The 20,955-nt window shown below is 45.5% G+C and overlaps 1 protein-coding gene across 1 annotated transcript in view; it reads left to right on the plus strand.

Moving 5' to 3' along the window:
• The first annotated feature begins 404 nt into the window (after positions 1-404).
• The window catches only part of ADAMTS16 (ADAM metallopeptidase with thrombospondin type 1 motif 16), a 176,828-nt gene continuing 156,277 nt past the window's right edge, over positions 405-20,955 (plus strand). The window contains exons 1-3 of the mRNA XM_070476448.1: positions 405-930; positions 1,031-1,133; positions 10,978-11,303. Coding sequence (XP_070332549.1) covers positions 811-930; positions 1,031-1,133; positions 10,978-11,303 — 549 coding nt within the window. The 5' untranslated portion in view covers positions 405-810. The remainder of the gene's footprint in view (positions 931-1,030; positions 1,134-10,977; positions 11,304-20,955) is intronic.

The following is a 20,955-nucleotide window of genomic DNA, read 5'->3' on the forward strand; positions in this document are numbered from 1 at the left end:
CTCGGAGCTAGGCCAGTCCGCGGCGGCCAGGACCCCCGGAGCCGGGAGCCCCAGCACCTCCCAGGGCCAACGGGACGGAGGCCGGAGCTTCCCCCACCCGCAGCGCCTCCCCGGCCGGCGGGCGACGCCCGTTCGCGTCCTCCGCTCTCAGACGCACGCATAGGCCAGAAGGTCTGGGCACTCCTGTTTCACACCCGATGGCGCCACGCGGCGGGAGGGAAGGACCAGGGGGCGCTGTCCCGCCGCATGCCGGCGGGTGGCAGGTGTCGGCCTCCGGATGCGCAAGCCCGGCTCTCAGGAGTGGGGCCCGGGAAGCGCCCAGGCGCCGCGCCACGAGGTGCGAGCCTTGTTCAGCCACGGACTGCAGACCGGAGCGCTCCGGGCGGGTGTCCCCAAGCGGCTCACCGCCCCCGCCCCCGTCCCCCCGCTCCGGCCACCCGCGTGCCCACGGGACGGCCGGCCAGGCGCGCCGACTGCGAGCCCGGGAGCGCGCGGCTTCTCCCGGGTCCTCCTCTCCTCGCGCCCCACCCCGCCGCGCGCTCTCCTGCCTCTCCCCGTCCCCTCCCCTCTCCTGCCCTCCCCGTCTCTCCCACGGTGCGGGCGGCCGCTCCGCCGCCGCCCCCGCCGCCCCCGCGGCCGCCACTCCGCCCCCCGCGCGGCGCGGAGCCGCAGTAATAACCCCGGCGCGGGCGGCGCATCCACCGCGGGACATCGTGCTGAGCGCCGGCCGGGCTGGTCCTCGGTGCCCGCTTTGCAGGGCCGCCGGGCTGGGGAGCCTCCCAAGGCTCCGGCCCCTCCGAGCGCCCCTGGATGGAGCCGTGCGTTCTCCCCGCGGCGGCGCCGCGCGGGCGGCGGGCGCAGGGCGCGCAGGGCGGCTGGGCCGTACGGGTCCTCGGCCGCGCGGCGCTCTGGGTGCTGCTGCTGGCGCAGGTGGGTGTGCAGGTGGGTCCCCGACGGCGGGGGCGGGGTTCCCCGGAGCCCCCCTCGCGCAGCCGAGTCTCACCGAGGTTTCGCCGCTGTTTTCCCGCAGGCACCTGCTTGCGCCGTGGGACCCGCAGCGGCCTCGCCGGAGAGCCCGAGCGTCCGGCGTCCTCCTGGACCCGCGGAGTGGCCGGGCTGGGGGGAAAACGATGGTAAGTCCGCGTGGGGGGCCGGGGGGTGGGGTGTTCGAACCTTTTCCGCGTAGCAGTTTGTGAACTCCCAAAGGCTGGTTTACAAAGCGCTGCGAAGGTTCCTAACTCTGGGAATTCCCTCTAAGACGCTGCGGTGCTTCCCCAGCGAGCATCGCTGAGTCAACTTTCAGCAATATTTATATTATTTCCCAGTAAAACAAATGCGATTTACCAGCGTTATTACCATAAACATTAGGGAAGAAAGCAAGGGAATGTATTTAGATGAAATAGAAGGGGAAAATAACCTAAGAGTTATATTAATGCAGACACCAAAGCAATTACAAAGCTTATGCCTTTCCCCATCCCCTCGTCCCCTCCCCACCTGTTCCCCTTCTGGCCTTTTACAGCGAACGCCCTTCGCTGCCAGAAAACTAGAAACTAGAACCACCATCTGACCCAGCAGTCCCTCCACTGGGCATATATACCCTGCCTGCCTGCCTGCTCAGTCGTGTCCGACTCTGTGTCCCCATGGACCATAGCCCGCCAGGCTCCTCCGTCCATGGGATTCTCCAGGCAAGAACACTGGAGTGGGTTGCCATTTCCTTCTCCAGGGATCTTCGCGACCCAGGGATGGAGCTCAGGTCTCCGGCATGGGCAGGTGGGTTCTTGACCACTGAGTCACCTGGGAAGCCAGAGCAGGAGACAGAAAGACAGCAGTTTTGCTCAGTATTTACCATCTTAGCATCAAAAGGGATGCTCCTAGAGAGCTGGTGGAATGGGTCATCAGTGTTCTGTGACGTCATAAGAGCATTGTCCAAGTCCAGTGCCTTGTTTTGACATAAAAGCAGGTCAGAATTTTGTACAGTGTGTGGTTGCAGTTTCTCTCCTCACAAGTGGCATTTATTATTTCATATGTCAGGGGAGAGACCTCCCTGTCCAGACCTGCCTTAGGGAAGATGAGAAAGCAGGTGTTTAATGTCAGTTGCTAGCTGGCTTTTCCTCTGAACGCAACCCACTGGCAGTTGCTAGATGTGAATACTTTGCATCGATTCCAAGAATAAATTTGCCATCTCAAATGTTGTTAGTGACTTATAGAGGAAGGATCATGTTTGATTATCCCATCATATTTTTTTCAGTAAACCTAAAAAATTGAGTGAATAATTCAGAACTCCTGAATGTAGCTTCTTAATAAAACTCCATAAAGGCAGTCATTGAATTATATGCATTTATTATTGAGATTCCTCCTGTAAGAGTCAGTAAAGTGATAAATGAAATGTGGGAACGTAGGACCTTTTCCGAATCCACCAGAGGGCGCTAGATGTAAATGATAGAAAACATTTTTGTATTTGCCAAAGAGTTATTTCAAGCTCACCTTTTTGGGCTTGTCCTTGTCCTCAGTGTTTCTCTTACCTTTCCTTCTAGTATGCAACGACTTATACTGTAGTTAGTCGTCTTTCCCCACTTAAAAATAGAGATTCTTTTTTGAAAATTCTAGCTTTCTAGAATCATGAGAACTCCTGAAGGTCTCAGGAGAATTTTCAGAGTGTTTCCTAACATTTACGGGGTTTTCTGGGAGGTAAGAGCTTTAGAGATAGAGAATCGCTTCCAGGAGGAGAACCCAAGACGTCCTGCCCAAGTGGGCCCTTCTCCCTGGAGGAGCATCCTGCGAACTGGACTCCAGCCTGAGGGGCACGTGGCTCTGACCACCTGACTCCTCAGCTGGGGTCACAAGCCCGAAGTTCCCAAAACAACCCATTAGCTGGCTTAGTCAGAACCTCATGGGGAGAGTGGGAGCCATCATCAGTGAGGCTCTAGCCCAGTGGACATGCCACCCCCTCGTCTCCCACTGTGTAGGTGTTTTAGGTCATTGTAGATGGCTGAATTGAGAGAGTGAGTTTCAGTGGAAAGTTCCCACAAGATCAGAGAAAGACACCTTGTGCTCAGCAGTGACCTCTTTCAACCTAGGATGGCAGAGATGGGATAGACTATGTGATGCTGGGGTTTGTTGACTGCTAGATGTCTGGGACGCCTTCAAAGCCTGGAGGCTCAGATGGTAAAGAATCTGTCTGCAATGCAGGAGACCTGGGTTGGATCCCTGGGTCAGGAAGATGCCTTGGAGAACAGAATGGCAACCCACTCCAGTGTTCTTGCCCGGAGAATCCCATGGATGGAGGAGCCTGACTGGCTATAGTCCGTGGCTGCACAAAGAGTCGAACATGACTGAGTGACTAACACTTTCTTTTCTTTCAAAACCCACAGTTGGCTTTGAAATAGCTCATCTGGCCAAAAGGTGTGTTTAACACATATTTTTAACCTCTGTAGCCAATGTTCCTGGATGTCTGGAGTAATTATGCAGTTAGAAGAGAACTCCATATATTCTGTGAGCAACAGTAGATAAGTTCATTGAGATCAATTCTATTTTCAGACATTCGATGCATCCATTTCCTTTTGGCTGATTCAGCATTGCTTTTCCTTAAGAGGAGACTTGAATGCTTTTTCTACAAATTAACCTTTGTCATAATAATAGCAGGTCTTTTTCAGAGCAAAGACAACAGCCATTCCTTTCTCCATGGGGTCTTCCTGGCCGAGGGATTGAACCCAGGTCTCCCGCACTGTGGGCAGATTCTTTACCATCTGAGCCACCAGGAAATCCCCAAAGATATAGCACGAGCTTGTTATTAATAACTTTTCAAAATCTAGAGTAAGCTAAGCTTCCAGGTCAAGGGTGGGAAGTTTTTAGAATTTTGTTTCGTTGAACAAGAGAGACCTGTGCCTGTGTGTGTGCATTCATAGTTCATATTGATTTATAGTCACACATTCATATAACATGAGACAGGGCATGTTGGCCCAGTGGTGTGCTGGTAACTGTTTAACAACAGATTCTTGGAGGCTCTGGTTTGTCAGGTTTGCTGGTTCCCATGGGCCAAATGCTCCCGCTGTGGCTGATGACAAGCTATGGGTGTGATGCACGGAACATGCAGTTAGGACTCAACGAGCAAAATCCATTCTCCAAAGTTGGTACCGGATGGACCGTGTACACTCACTGGTGGTCCACGTATCATGCACTCTGTCTGAAACTGGAGTCTCCCAGGACTTAGTGTTTGGTCAAAAACAGCTCTTGAAATCGAGTTGATCAGGGTGCCGGCTGCAGCAGCTGTGTGTGTATTTCTTCTTTAAAACGCCTCGGTTGTGCTGAGGTCTTATTTCAGGGATTCTGAAAGATTAGGAAGCTCACTAATTTTGTTTTTTTCTTGATTTCACAAGCCAGTAGTTTGGGGGATTATAATTTTAAACCTTAAGCTTGAGAGTTAGTTTGAAATTGTCATTTCACACCAGTGATATATTACCTTCTCTTGGAGTAGTGGTAAGTGCACGGGGGGAGAAGTCATGCTTACTTTGTTCATTCATGGAATTCTTTAGCTATGAGCCTCTTCACGGTCATCTACACAGAACTGACAGTGCATATTTGATGCGGAGGACTGCTGCTTGATAAGGAGTCAGGGTTTCTCCACCTTGGAGATGCTCTAGATCTTTCGTTGTGGCATCCTGTCCTGTGCGTGGAAAAATATGTACCAACCTTGCTGGACTCACCCACTACATCCCCACTGCCATCTCCTTCTGCTTTGTGAAAACCAAAGTATCCCCAGAAGTCCCCAGCGTCTCCTGGAGGTGGGGCAGGGGTAGCACCCCCGCCGAGAGCCACTGGACTCAGACTTCACTCCTGTTCCCCTTCATCCTTGGAAAGGACTGTGATTGGTGACCGTGAGCAGCTTCACGGTGGATGCAGCCAGTGTACTGCGCGAGCACGCGACGGGTCTCCAGAGCCGACCCTTAACCTCCTCAGGAATTTTGTGAGCTGGTTTGTTGAAAATCTAAAGAAACTTGCAGGGAAATCATTCATGTTCAAAAGAAGATTAGGACTTCTCTGGGGCACCAGTGGTTAGCTTCTACTGCAGGGGCTTGAGTTCAATCCCTGGTCCAGGTACTGAGATCCAGAAAATAGATAGATAAATGAAATAACATAAAATTTAAAAAAAGAACAAAACTAAAACTCTGAAAACTCGTCACTTCACAATGCTTTAAAAGTTTCGCTGTTATTTCTCCTCTTGACGGTGTTTGCCTGTGTTGCCTCGGAGTAGTGCCTTACCATCCCCACCTTCTCTGGGTGGCATCACGGATTCAGTGAACTTGGGTGAACTCTGGGGGATGGTGAGGGACTGGGATGCCAGGCGTGCTGCAGTTCATAGGATCGCAAAGACTCAGATATGATTTAGCGGCTGAAGGACAGCAGCATCGCCTCTGTATGGTGGAAATACTTTGTAACGGTGTGCTACCATGCAAACCTCTGAACTCCACATTCACTGATGTCACGTGGGTAATTGACATAAGCCTCGGTGGGAGTATCTATACCATGGGAATTGGCAAATGCTTTCCACCAGGCCTTCACCCCCACCCCACCCCCATCATAGCTGGTTGTGAAAGATGTATCAGCAGAATGCTGTGTGTGTTTCTGTAAAAGAGGCTTAAAAGTTACTTTGAAAAAGAATTGTGATAGGTCCCCCTTCCCCATAAAGGGTAAAGATTGTATGTCCTCCAAACTGAAGGTCAGAAGAACATGACTTTATGTCATCTGGGAACAATCTGATTTTTTGAATGGTAATCATCTTTTTATGTGCAATAAATCTGCTCGTTACCAGGGCTTGGAACAGTCCCCAGGCTTTGTCCTCGTTCCAGAGCCGCTGTCGGGATGGAAACAGGCGGGTGTGAGGTGGAGACCCCGCGGGGGCTCATAGGGCAGGAAGAAAGGTGTTAACACAACCACGCCACACTAGCTTGCCCCCTGAGTCCAGAAAGCTGGATGAGGAAGGGGGCTGGGGGAAACAGCTACATGAGCAAGAGCTTTTCCCTGTTTTTAGGAGTGGCGAGGGACAGGCTTCTTTTTTATACAGTTCATGGGGTTCTCCTGGCAAGTTTACTGGGTTGGTTTGCCACTCCGTCCTCCAGTGGACCGTGTGTTAGAAAGCAAAGCTGTCACTTTGCCGGCAAAGGTCCATATAGTCAAGGCTATGGTCTTTCCAGTAGTCATGTACAGATGTGAGAGTTGGACTATAAAGAAATCTGAGTGCTGAATAATTGATGCTTTTGAACTGTGGTTTTGGAGAAGACTCTTGAGAGTCCCTTGGATTTCAAGGAGATCAAACCAGTCCATCCTTAAGGAAATCAACCGTGAATACTCATGGAAGGACTGATGCTGAAGCTGAAACTCCAATACTTTGGCCGCTTGATGCGAAGAACTAACTCATTGGGAAAGACCCTGGTGCTGGGCAAGATTGAAGGCAGAAGGAGAAGGGGTGACAGAGGATGAGATGGTTGGAAGGCATCACGCTTCAGTGGACATGAGCTTTGGCAAACTCGGGAGATGGGGAGTGACAGAGAGGTGTGGCGTGCTGCAGTCCATGGGGTCTCAGGCGGACACGACTTGGTGACTGTGATCACACACTTACACCAGGATATGAATGCCTAATTTGTTTCCTCCCCTTTTAAAATTATTGCATAGAATTTAAGCAGGTTTGTTTTACTTTCTTGTTTTCCTCAGTAAAATATGAAAGAATCACAGTGCGTTTTCCCTTACTAGACACCAGGGCCCTGCTTTGATACATATTGCAAAGTTTGGTTGTCCAGTCACCAGCCAGCACCTGCTGATTGTCTGACCTGTATGGGCCCCAGATCACCACTTACCTGGACGAAGGGCCAGGTCTGCGAGCCCCGGAGCAGCCCTGCAGGGCTTGATGTCAAAGCCCTTGACCTGAGGAAGTCTGGGCACAAATAGGCCACGGCCAAGCCTTCGGTGATGGGCTGGGTGCCAGGCCCCTGCCCCTCACCTTGCTGAGGAACTCATCACCAGGGGCTCTGAGCAGCCCTTACCATCCCCACCTTCTCTGCCTTGCCCAAAGCAAACACTTGCTTCTACGATCATCCACTGGCTGCTACCCACTCTCTGGTCCAGTGTAACCCCTCGGATACCTGCCAGGACGGCCCAGGGACTTGTGGGAAAGTACCTTTACCAAAAGAGCTTTGGTTGTAAAGGAAAATTTCTTTATCCAGAAAAAGAATTACTCAAGTACTGTTCCCATGTGTGTGTGGGGTGCTCACTGTGTCCGACTCTTTTATGACCCCACGGACTGTAGCCCTCCAGGCTCCTCTGTCCATGGGATTTTCCAGGCAAGGATACTGGAGTGGGTTGCCATTTCTGCCTCCAGGAGATCTTCTTGACTCAGGGATTGAACCCATGTCTCTTGCATTGCAGGCCAATTCTTTACCACTAGTGCCACCTAGCTAGCGGCTGTTCAGTCTCTCAGTTGTGTCTGACTCTTTGGGACGCCCCTGGACCGCAGCACGCCAGGATCCCCTGCCCTTCACCATCTCCCAGAGCTTGCTCAAACTCATGTCCATTGAGTCGGTGATGCCATCTCACCCTCTGTTGTCCCCCTTCTCTTGCCTTCAATCTTTCCCAGCATTGGGGTCCTTTCTAATGAGTTGGCTCTTCACCTCAGGTGACCAAAGGATTCGAGTTTCAGCTTCAGTCCTTCCAATGAATATTCAGGGTTGATTTCCTTTAGGATTGACTGGTTTGATCTCCTTATAGTTCAGGGGACTCTCAAGGGTATTTTCCAACACCACAGTTCAAAAGCATCAGTTCTTCAGCACTCAGCTTTATGGTCCAACTTTCACATCCATATATGACTATTGGAAAAATCATAGCTTTGACTAGACAGAACTTTGTTGGCAAAGTAATATCTCTGCTTTTTAATATGCTGTATAGGTTTGTCATAACTTTTCATCCAAGGAGCAAGCATCTTTCAATTTCATGGCTGCAGTCACCATCTTCAGTGATTTTGGAATCCAAGAAAGCAAAGTCAGACACTGTTTCCATTGTTTCCCCATCTATTTGCCATGAAGTGATTGGACCAGTTTTCTAGATCTTAGTTTTTTGAATATTGAGTTTTAAGCCAGCGTTTTCACTCTCCTCTTTCACCTTTATCAAGAGGCTCTTTAGTTCTTCTCTTTCTGCCACAAGGGTGGTGTCATCTGCATATATGAGGTTATTGATAATTTATCCCAACAATCTTGATTCTAGCTTGTGCTTCATCCAGCCCGGCATTTCACATGATGTACTTTGCATAGAAGTTGAATAAACAGGATGACAATATACAGCTTTGACATACTTTTTCCCAATTTGGAACCAGTCTGTTGTTCCATGTCTGGTTCTAACTATTGCTTCTTGACCTGCATACAGGTTTCTCAGGAGGTAGGTAAGGTGGTCTGGTATTTGCATCTCTTTAAGAATTTGCTGCAATTGATTGTGATCCACACAGTCAAAGGCTTCAGTGTAGTCAATGAAACAGTAGAAGTTTTTCTGGAATTCTCTTGCTTTTTCTATGATCCACTGATGCTGGCAATTTGATCTCTGGTTCCTCTACCTTTTCTAAATCCAGCTTGAACATCTGGAAGTTCTCAGTTCACATATTGCTGAAGCCTGGCTTGGAGAATTTTGAGCATTACTTTACTAGCGTGTGAGATGAATTCAATCATGCAGTAGTTTGAGCATTCTTTGGCATTGCCTTTCTTTCAGACTGGAGTGAAAACTGGCCTTTTCCAGTCCTGTGGTCACTGCTGTGTTTTCCAGATTTGCTGGCACATTGAGTGCAGCACTTTCACAGCATCATCTTTTAGCATTTGAAATAGCTCAACTGGAATTCCATCACCTCCACTAGCTTTGTTCGTAGTGACGCTTCCTAAGGCCTACTTGATTTTGCACTCCAGGATGTCTGGCTCCTGGATGGTGTGAGTGATCACAGCATCGTGGTTATCTGGGTCATTAATATCTTTTTTGTATAGTTCTTCTTTACAAAAGGCATTGATCATTGCCTTCCTGAGTGATCAATGCAAAGAAATAAGGGAAAGCAATAGAATGGAAAAGAGGAGAGAGCTCTTCAAGAAAATTAGAGATACCAAGGAACATTTCATGCAATGATGGATACAATAAAGGACAGAAATGGTATGGACCTAACAGAAACAGAAGATATTAAGAAGACGTGGCAAGAATACACAGAAGAACCTAGCTAGTACTGTTCACCGAATGACCAACTATCACTTCTGTAGGACGATGTTTTATTTTACCTTATGACTCCAGGAAGCATGTCCACCTCATGCAAAAGGACCAGTTATTAAGCATAAGACTGTCTCCTGAGAACATTTATTGGTGGAGGATCAGGATGAGAATGTTAGGATCAAGTCTTCTCCTACATGTAACAGGAGGTTGCATCCTGAGTCTTAAGGGTCCATGAACTGCAGTGTAGGTCTAGTCCTCTGGTGCTGGGGTCTGACACCCCTTTCAAAGGCATCTTAGAGGGAATTTGGAGAAGGCCCAATGTCTTGCTTGTCTGCTATTTCCTGGTGTTTAGACAAAATGCAGGCTACGTAGCAAGTCTTCTCCAAAGCTGTGCAGGCCCATTGCTAGTACGCAGATGGAGACACATGCAAGATATGTTTAAATGTTTGAAAGATGTAAATCAAACCAATAAGTTGGCTAAAGTATTTCATAACCTCAGCTTTGACAGATCTTCCTTCAGATCTTCCTGGGTGGTGCTAGTAATAAGGAATCCACCTTCCAATTCAGGAGATACAGGAAATATGGGCTCAATCCCTGGGTTGGGAAGATCTCTTGGAGAAGGGACTGGCTACCCTCTCCAGTATTCTTGCCTGGAGAATCCCATGGACAGAGGAGCCTGGTGGACTATAGTCCAAGCGTTCACCAAGAGTTGGACAGGAATGAGCATGTCTGACTTTGGCAAATCTACCTTCACATGGTCTAAAAGCCCAGGTTCAAGCTTAGAGCATGGCAGTGCAGGAAGACACAATCCCTGGTGTGAAGTGACCCCATGTCTGTGGTCCACATTCTGTCCCACTGCCCAGAAACAACCTCTCCCTGACCTTTCAGTGGCAGAGATGATGTGTAATGGTGGGGATGAAAGAGAGACTTCTGATTTGAGCAATGAAAGATAAGCGATGCTTGTTTTTATCTTTCTGACTTACTTCCTTCTGTATAACAGGCTTTAGGTTCATCCACCTCACAAAAACTGACTCAAATACCTTCCTTTTTATAGCTGAGCAATATCCCATTGTATGTATATATACCATATCTTCTTTATCCATTCATCTGTTGATGGACTTCCGGGTTGCTTCCATGTCCTGGCTATTGTAAATAGTGCTGCAGTGAACGCTGGGATGGAAGATTCCCTGGAGAAGGGAATGGCTACCTACTCCAGTATTCTTGCCTGGAGAATCCCATGGACAGTCGAGTCTGGTGGGCTACAGTCCATAGCGTAGCAAAGAGTTGGACATGAGTCTTGTTAACTGTTTTCTGAAAAATTATCAGTATTTTTAAGCTAAAATTTCTTATCGGTGGAATGAAGATGTTGGTAAAAGACAATATGACTAAATGAATGTTTAAAGCTATAAAAATGATTACTTATTATAATTATTCTAGTGATCCAAAAAGCCTATTCTTAGCTTCATTTGGTTTGTAATCTTTCTTCTAGTGATTGCTAGTCATAGCAATTGCTGGATTGGTAATATCACGTTATAGGGACAACAGTGACTTCCCCAAAGGCCCCTTTTTAAGATTTCCTCTTTAAACTCTGATTTTGTGCATTCAGTTTTGAGTTGAACAGGTGGGGGTTGACATTTCCACCGTCTTTCTTGCTGGGTGAAACTATCATCCAGTGTCAATTATATTCGAAGCCTTCCTGACCCTTTTCGGAACTCTGCAATTACTCAGCCACACATCCTCTCTCGATTTCAGACTATGAGCTGGTGTCTCCCTACGAGGTTGACCACAAGGGCAACTACGTGTCCCATGAAATCACGCACCCCCAGAGGAGGAAAAGGGCTCTGGCCCAGCTCGGAGATGACTCTCTGCACCTTCGGCTGAACGGCTTCAGGCATGACTTCCACCTGGATCTGAGAGCCTCCCGCAAGCTGGTGGCACCTGGGTTTCTCATCCAGACTTTGGGAAAGCGGGGCACGAAATCAGTGCAGGCTTTCCCGCCTGAGGACTTCTGTTTTTATCAAGGCTCCTTGCGATCCCACAAAAACTCCTCGGTGGCTCTTTCCACCTGCAAAGGATTGGTGAGTACAGCTCATGCCGCTGGTCATGAAGTCGTGGGGACAGGGGAAAGGGGACAAGTGACAAGGTTTGCCTTGTACTTGGGGTTGTTCTTCCACCATTGCAGTACAGACTGATTTGATTTGTCAAAGCAGGAGGAAAAACGGCCAAGTGGTACTTTCTAAAGTGTGCTGGGTTGCTTCCTTCCCCCGCTTGGAGGCAGCGTGAAGGTCCTGACTTCTGTCGTTGTTGTTCTGTAGTGAGTCAGGCAAGAGCACTGCAGCTTGAAAACTGTACGTAAGAACTTATGGCCAAGTCTGAAGGCTGTGACTTCTTTGGGCTCATTGGTTCTGACTTATTGGTTCCTTAAACATGCTGGTCACTTACTAGCACTGGAGGAATGTCTTAATTTTGAATAGAACAACAGTATTCAACTGATTGGCCATGTGGATATTTGATCTAATGCTTGAATGGATATTTGTGCTTGAAAGTGCCTTATTTCTGCCATTCTGATGTTGGTGATGTATTTACAGATTTGAGCATTCATTTCAAACATAGTGATGAGTCCATGGCAGGCCAGTGCTGATCTTACTGGGCTAGAGATGCTACTGCTATTTTCTTCTTGTCCTTAATATCTGAGCTACCAGGGAAGCCTAATATCTAAATTAGACATTAAACATCTTCGATACTGTAGGTGGTCCTCTTTGCTCCAAACCAGACTTAGAGCATCAGGTCAACTTGCAAAGGTACGTGAATCCCTCAGGCTGACATAAGCTGAAATCTTAATGGCTTGCCTTTTACTTTTCTTAACATATTTCCATTTTAGAAGACAAAAGCTTAGAAGATGCTTAAATTCTTGGACACAAGCTAATTAGTCAGACACAGATCAGGGAAACATGACATAAGTAGCAAGCTGAAAAAAATGTGTTGTTGAAGCAACAAGGTCTTGATCATGTTTGGCAACCAGATTTTTGAACATTTCTTACATCTCCAGAAAATCATCTAAGCCTGTCTTATTCCTTTCCCTGTTTGGAAAGAGAATTCAGACTCTACATCTTGTAAGATTTTGTGTGCATGTATGTGAATACTAGATGCTGAAGGGGCATCCATAACTAATTCCTTGAAAAACTAAGTATGTGAAAATGCTATGTTCTGTGAAATTTTTTTTTAATTAGCATTCTGCTTTTTAGGGAGACTTTGGTATGGTCTGGCCTCATGTCTACTATCTTTGGAAAGGCTTTTGGTTTGAGAACGGATACAGTGGGGAATCGTCAAGGGTAGGATGGTGGTGACTTGGCACACTTGTTAAGCGTGAAGATGGTGTGGTCAGTTTCTTCCACTGTTCTCTCGAGAAGCATAGACCTTCCTTAGTGAAAGAGCTATAACTCCTCATGTAAGGCTCTAAAGGAAGCTTCCTTGGCTTTCTTCAGCAAAGGCTCAGACCGGAAATGGGATCCATATTTGTGGTAGGGAGGTGCGCCATGCCCTTCACAGCACCCTTGAGTTTGTTTGTGGAGGCTGAATAAGGTGCTTGCTCCCTACTAACCCAGCAGGGGCGCAGGCTCATGGATGCCCGGGTCTTGTGAGCCAAGGCTTTTCCATGATGGCTGAGCTATGCCCTGGAGTCTGTCCCATGAATAGAGTTGGTTGGCAGCAGCTTGAGATTTCTGGCTCTCTTTGAACTCAATGGGAGTTAACACCAAAAGCTGTAAATGGCAGCTACATGAAAGATAACGTGAAAGGAACCGAAAAAAGACTCCTCTGCATAATAAATGTTGGAATTTAATATTTTGGTGACTGGAATAGAAAGCTGTGTGCTTTTATTATTAATCTTCCAAATACCTTAATTCCAACTAAAGTGATATTTTGTTCATAGAGGGTCACTGCATACATGACCTCAGTTAGACTTATGAGTGTGCATTTCAGGGGCATTTACCATATGATAGGACAAATCAAAGGCATTTTAGGGAAGAAAAAAGGAGGGTTAAGAAGTCCTCTGTCTTTAGCCAGATAATAAATTTACTGAATGGAGATACCCCACGAATCGCTGCCAAGTCTGTGATATCCTTCCTTGATTGATGGTTACCCCATCCCTCCTCTTTCAAATCTGTTAACACATGAAGAAAAATAGCATACCTTTTACATTACATGATGGTGCCTTTTTATTATTATTGTTATTCTTGGTTCTATCGGGTTCTAATTAAAGGTCCAGGTGGATATCAGTTAAGTCCTTTTTTACTGGGTTTCTAGATAATGCAGTGATCTGATGGGAATCAGGAGTGTGGTTCTGATTTATAGTAAGTACATATTCTTAAAGAAGAAAGAAGAAACCAAAATGAACATTTTGTTTTTAATTGTCTGCGAATAGTGAATGTGCTTCAGAAGTGTGCCTCGCCAGAGCCTATCCAAGTTGGGTCCAAGGAGTGCACTGTCTGATGAGAGAATGGGGGGATAGTTAATTTGCTGTAGAGTGATAAAATAAGGACAGATATGGGTGTTAGGAGAACTGAAATGAAGACACCTAGCTCTACGCTGGTGAGGGGCAGCAGTGCTGGGGTAGTCTTCTGGAGGAAATATTGTGCGAGCTGAATCCTTATTGTAGAAATGAAGTGTGATGCTTGTGAATGGAGGAGTAGCAAGCAGTCTGAGGGAAGATCGTGAACATCAGTCAAGCTCATGGATCCTTGGTAACACCATCAATGAGTATTTGGAGTTAATATTTGTATATGAAGCCCAAGTATAGTAACTGAATAAGATCTGTAAGCCTTAAAATGACTTCTAGTATCATTCCAGTATCATCATGAGCCAAGCATGTACTGACTCATTTTGCTAAATAAGGTTAATTAAAAAAAACAGTATCTGTTGCACTTATGTCTCTACCAAATGCCATCAGAAAACTGCTCCCAAGCACATAAATCTGTGTTACACAGGAGGTGCTCTTCAGTATTTGTTAAATGAGGGATGGAATTATGGGGCTAATTGCAGTATAAGAAACAGTGATGGCCGTGGCAGTAGCAGAAGGAACGATAATAACATATTGAATGTCATTTACCAAAGACCTGCCTAATAGCTTCCCATTTATTATCTCAATTAGCATAACCATAACTCTACGAGATAGGTATTATCTGTAACACCTTTATTAAGAGATCATTTATATGCCAATAGAGTTTCACCCTTTGAAAATGTATAGTTTGATTTTTTTTAGTATATTCCCTGACTTGTGTAAACATCACCACAATCTGAGACATTTACATCATCCCCAAAATAAATTTTTTATAGTCCAGCCCCTCTCATTTCTCTGAAAGCTTCATCAGTCAGCCGTAGGCACCAATTAATCTAACATTCTGTGTTTATAGATTAGCCTGCTCTGGACATTTCTGATAAATGGAGGCATAAGATATGTGGTCTTTTGTGACTAACTTCTTTCATTTAGTATACAGTATTCAAGGTTCATCCATGTTGTAACATGTTTAAAGGTTTCATTATTTTTGTTGGTAAATAATCCTTTGTATACATACGCCACTTTTTATTTTGATGTCTATCAGTTGATAGGCGTTGTTTGTATTTTCTTTGGTTTTGTGAATGGTGTTGCTATGAACATTTGTGTTCAAGCTTTTGTGTAGACATAAGTTTTTATCGCTTGAGTATATACCTGGAAGTGCAATTGCTAGATCATATGGGAATTCTGTGCTTAATATTTTAGCAGATTCTGAACCATTTTTCACAGTAGCACCATTTTGCATCTGTCCAGCAGTGTATAAGTGTTCCAGTTTCTCCACATTATGGAAAATGTTTATTCTTGTCCATCTTTTCTTCTTAGAGACATCCGAGTGGATATGAAGTGGTATCTTGCTGTGGTTTTGATTTGCTAGGTAGAGAGTATCACTTGACAGTTTTTGCTTTTTGTTGTTTGCTGTGTATTTTTCCATCGGCATTTGAATATTCCATCCTGTTGCCATCTGGTTGTCATTGTTTCTGTTAAGAAGTCTTCTGTTTATCTCATTGTACTTTTGTTATTCATAAAGCATTGGAGTTTTTGCTCTTGTTGCTGCTCTCAATGGGTCTTTGCCTTTCAACATTATTACTATGCTGTGTATAGATGTGCATATGGTTGAGTTTATCCTTCTCAAAATTATATGAACTCCCTGAATATTCTTACTAATATTTTTCCTCAATTTGAAAAGTATTTGACCATTGTTTTCTCAACTATATTTTTCTGCTCCTTTCTTTCCTCTCCTTTGGTACTCTTGCTCTTCATATATTGGTGTGTTTAATGATATAGCACTTTTCCCTGAGGTTCCACTCATTTTTCTTCATTCATTTTCCTCTGTGCTCTTCAGATGTGTAATCTTGATTGACTGATCACCAATCTTACTGATTCTCTGCTAGCAGTTCAAATCTATTGTTAAGCTTCTGTAGTAAAATTTTTATTTGGATAGTGTACTTTTCTACTTCAATTTGCTTCTTTTTATAATTTCTTTTATTCTGTATTTTATGAGATGTTGCTATTAGGCCTTGCTTGAATACTTTTGACATGGTTTCCTTTGGTTCTTTAAACATATTTATAACAGTGGCTTTGGAGTGTTTGTCTACTAAGTTAAACACCTAGATCCCTTTAGAAGCAGTTTCCATTTCTTCTTTCTTTTCCTGTGTATGGGTCACACTTTTCTGTTTATTTTTGTGTCTCATAATTTCTTTGCTGAATACTGAGTATTATAGATAATATATTTTAGCAACTCTCAATATTCTGAGACTGACCATATGCCACCACTCAAGTGATTGTTGCTGTTGCTTTCTTTCTTGCTTGTTTAGTGACTAGAGCAGTGAAGTCTGTTTTCTTTGCAACATGCAACCTGCAGCGTGGCTTCTCAGAGAGTGCAGAGTTAGGGCATGTGCACAGTCTTTCTGAAAGCCTGTGCTAATCTGCCTCTATTGGTATCACACCCAGCTCTTAGCCTACATTAACTGCTTGGTGATTTTTTTGCAATCTTTTTAATAGCATGGTTGGTCTTGAATTGCTTCACAGTCTAATTAGATTATAGAAGAGCTTTGCAGGACTAGGATGCGGCCAGTTACTGAGATTACGCCAACAGTAGGAAGAATCCTCTTGTCTTTTTCCCTGAATCTCTGCTAAACTTCCAGTTGGGGTACTGTTTCATTTATTGGTATGTGTACCGTGGAGCAATCAGCTTTCTCTTAATTGCATGCAACAAGAATACCCATTATTCTTTATAATGCTGTTAGGCATAACTTGCACACAGTCTGTTCCAAATAGAATCATTCCTTTAAAGTGAGCTTCTTGTTCCTAGAACTTGTTTTTCCTCCTGGGAAAAATCTGTGTGCCTGTAAAGGAGCTGGAACTGATATATCCTTCTCCTTCCAAAGTGACACTCCTGTCCATGAGTGGAGCTCTGGATGCTGCTAGTAGCTCCCGTTGTCTGTACTTTGGTTCCCAGCTTGAAACCCCTACTTTACAAAGGTTCCAGGTTGGAGGTATTCCAGGATCTGTTATTCTCAGCCTGCTGAGCCTGGCATAGAGCTTCCATCCTGTGATCCGGGGTTTCTTCAGTTCAGTGGCTCAGTCATGTCCAACTCTTTGCGAACCCCGTGGGGCACAGCATACCAGGCTTCCCTGTCTCGGGGAGTGGTGGGGGTTGGTTAGCAGAAGGCAAATCAGCTTGCATGCACATGCCTGTCCTTAATAGAGTTTCTGCAACATAGAACTGTGGTGGTGGGGGCCTCCCTAGCATTCCAGTGGTTAAGACTCCACACTTACAATACAAAGGACAGAGATCTGATCCCTGGTTGGGAAATTAAGATTCCACATGCCATGTGGTATGGCCAAATATAGATACATATACATATATATACATGTAAAGACACACACACTCACACACACACACACACACACACACTCACACACACACACACACACACACTCACACTCACACACACTCACACACTCACACACACACTCACACACACACTCACACACACACACACACTCACACACACTCACACACACTCACACACACACACATTCACACACACTCACACACACTCACACTCACACACACTCACTCACACACTCACACACACACTCACACACACATTCACACACACTCACACTCACACACACACTGACACGCACACACTCACACACACACACATTCACACACACTCACACACACTCACACACTCACATTCTCACACACTCACACACACACTCACACTCATACACTCACATTCTCACACACTCACACTCACACTCACACACACTCACACACACACACTCACACACACACTCACACACACACTCACATTGTTGTTTTGTTGTTCAGCCGCTCAGCTGTGTCCAACTGCGTGCAACCCCATGGACTGCAGCACGCCAGGCCTCCCTCTCCCTCACCATCTCCCAGGGCTTACTCAAACTCATGTCCATTGAGTCAGTGAGGTCATCCAACCATCTTGTCCTCTCTTATATCCTTCTCCTGCCTTCAATCTTTCCCAGCATCAGGGTCTTTTCAAATGAATCGAGTCTTCGTATCAGGTGGCCAAAGGATTGGAGATTCAGCTTCAGCATCAGGCCTTCCAGTGAGTATTCAGAGTTGATTTCCTTTGAAATTGGCTGGTTTCATCTCCTTGCTGTCCAAGGGACTCGCAAGAGTCTTCTCCAACAACACAATTCAAAAGCATCAATTCTTTGGCATTCAACTTTCTTTATGGTAGAGCTCTCACATCCATAAATGACTACTGGGAAAACCATAGCTTTGACTATACCTTGTACTAGACCTTTGTTGGCAAAGTAATGTCTCTGCTTTTTAATATGCTGTCTAGGTATGGCATAGCTTTTCTTCCAAGGAGCAAGGTTTTGTTTGTGCCCACCAAGATCCTGATGCTGGGAAAGAATGAAGGCAGGAGGAGAAGGGGACAACAGAGGATGAGATGGTTGGATGGCATCATCGACTCAATGGACATGAGTTTGGGTAAAATCCAGGAGTTGGTGATGGACAGGGAGACCTGGCATGCTGCAGTCCATGGGGTCACAAAGAGTCAGATATGACTGAGTGACTGAACTGAACTGAACTGAACCAAGAGTCTGTTTCCCCAGTCCTGTTGAAGCTCTGTAATTAAGTCCCACTAGCCTTCAAAGTCACATTCCCTGGGGGTTCTCACTGCCTTTGATGGATCCCCAGGTTGGGAAGTGTGTTGTGGGCCCTTGAGCTTTTGCAACATTGCAAGAACTTCCTTGGTATAATTGTTCTCCAGTTTGTGGGTTGCTTGCCTGGTGGCTGTGGTGGGGCTCACAGGCCATGCCTCCCAGGTCTGCTGCAGCCACAGTCCCTGTCCTGGTGGCAGGCCACTGCTGACACGTGCCTCTGAAGGAGACCCTCAGACACTCCTCACAGGCAGGTCTGGCTCAGTCTCTGCGGGGCCCCTGGATCCTGGTGGGCACAAGGTTTTGTTTGAGCCCTCTGAGCATCTCTGGTGGATGTGGGGTTTGATTGTATATCCAACTTCACCCCTCCTACTGTCTTTGTGGGGCTTCTCCTTGGCCTTGGACACGGGATATTTTATCTATCTATCTATCTATAAACCAAGGGGATAAAAGGTGTTGGTGCCTTGTTTCTCCTGAGTTTATTTTATTTTTTTCTGGTCCCTTCACTTTATTTTTTTTTTTCATTTATTTTTATTAGTTGGAGGCTAATTACTTTACAATATTGTAGTGGTTTTTGTCACACACTGACATGAATCAGCCATGGATTTACATGTGTTCCCCATCTCAATCCCACCTCTGACCTCCCTCTCCACCCGATTCCTCTGGGTCTTCCCAGTGCACCAGGCCCGAGCACTTGTCCCATGCATCCAGCCTGGGCTGGTGATATGTTTCACCCTAGATAATATACATGTTTCGATGCTGTTCTCTCGAAACATCCCAAAGATGGTAACAATAACCCTATATGCAAAACAGAAAAAGAGACAGAGATGTACAGAACAGAACTTTGGACTCTGTGTGAGAAGGCGAGGGTGGGATGTTTCTTCTGACTTTAAAATATAGCCCAAGAGTGGGTGTTAGGCCATAGGAAGCATGGTCACATTGAGCAGGGGAAAATGTAATATGTGACTAGACCATGAGCTCAAATGCCACCAAATTTTATCATTCTTTTACAGATTTACTAAATTTAAGTCAGTAGATGATTTTCCACTCTTTAAAAAATATATTTATTTATTCACTTTACTTATTTGGCTGTACTGAGTCTTAGTTGTGGCACTTGTGATCTTTGATCTTTGTTGTGGCATTCGGACTCTCACTTGTGGCATGTGGGACCTAGTTCCCTGACCAGGGATCGAACCCAGGCCCCTTGCATTGGGAGCATGGAGTCTTAGCCACTAGACCATCAGGGAAGTCCTCCACTTTATTTTTTATTAGAGTATGGGAGAGGTGAATCATAAGCTTTGGATGAATACACACAGGCTACTATATACACACAAGATAGGTAATCCGCAAGGACCTACCGTATAGTACTGGGAATTCTGCTCTGTAGTCTGTAATAATTTATGTGAGAAAAGATTTTCCACTTTTTATGCCCTTAGGACAATTTCTAGAGACTTTCAATGGTGTGTGTGTGTGTGTGTGTGTGTGTGTGTGTGTGTGTGTGTTATTTTCACCAGGCAAATGGTTGTCTCACTTGAGAGAGAATCTTCTGCATTCCTTACACGGCCATTCTGGAACTCAGTCTCTGTTGGATGCTATTTGCAAAGCCCTGCCCAAAGGTATTTTGTTGTCGCCATTCTACAGATGGTTCCCAAGGCAGTTCTTTAAAGAATGGGATTTTAACCTAAGTTGAGTGACTTCGGAACCAGCACTGGAACTCACAGGGCTGTCTTGCTTCTCCTGATCGTGAGGTCATTGTTGCACCACAGGGACCTACAAGGCTGTTTATGTGGATTCCATTGCGTCGTCTGTGAATACTCTGAAGTGTAAGGATGTTCTCCTTTGGTTTCCACCTCAAGGCCACCTTCCTCGGTATCAAGCCTTCTCTTAATTTAGTGGGTGATTTGTAACATATTAGGCCCTTATATTCAAAAACATGGATTCATTCTACAATTATTTATTTATAGGTTTTTTTTTATACCAGACTGTGAGTCCTTGAAGAGATATTGTTTTGTTCTTCTTTGTTTTTCCAAAGTTCCCGTTAACACTGATTTTCCTTTTTTTCTTGCAATGAATAATTGTATTTCACATTCACAAGCAAAAATATTTCATCTTCTCAACCTCTATTTTGAGATATGAATAAATATAAAATTCATGTTATAATACATTTTGTATGATTTTCTTTAGTGACTAATGTCAAATAATCTGAATTTTCCTTTTCTTTTGAAGCACAGTTTTTTAGAAATGGTCTATTCAATAAGATTTCTGACAGGCTATTTTAAAAAACTTCCATTGTCAGTGCTTTAAATGAGCTTTCTTTGGAACTATCTTCTGCTGTGTATAACAGAATTAGATTTTCTCAAAGGCCTTATGCCAGTCCTATGCTTGGATTGTGCTCTGTCACCAAGTCATGTCCAGCTCTTTGCGACCCCATGGACCAGAGCCTGCCAGGCTCCTCTGTCCCTGGGATTCTCCAGGAGTGGACTGCCATGCCCTCCTCCAGGGGATCTTCCTGACCC

This window comes from Odocoileus virginianus, chromosome 14 (genome assembly GCF_023699985.2).
Source record: "Odocoileus virginianus isolate 20LAN1187 ecotype Illinois chromosome 14, Ovbor_1.2, whole genome shotgun sequence".
Lineage (NCBI taxonomy): Eukaryota > Metazoa > Chordata > Mammalia > Artiodactyla > Cervidae > Odocoileus > Odocoileus virginianus.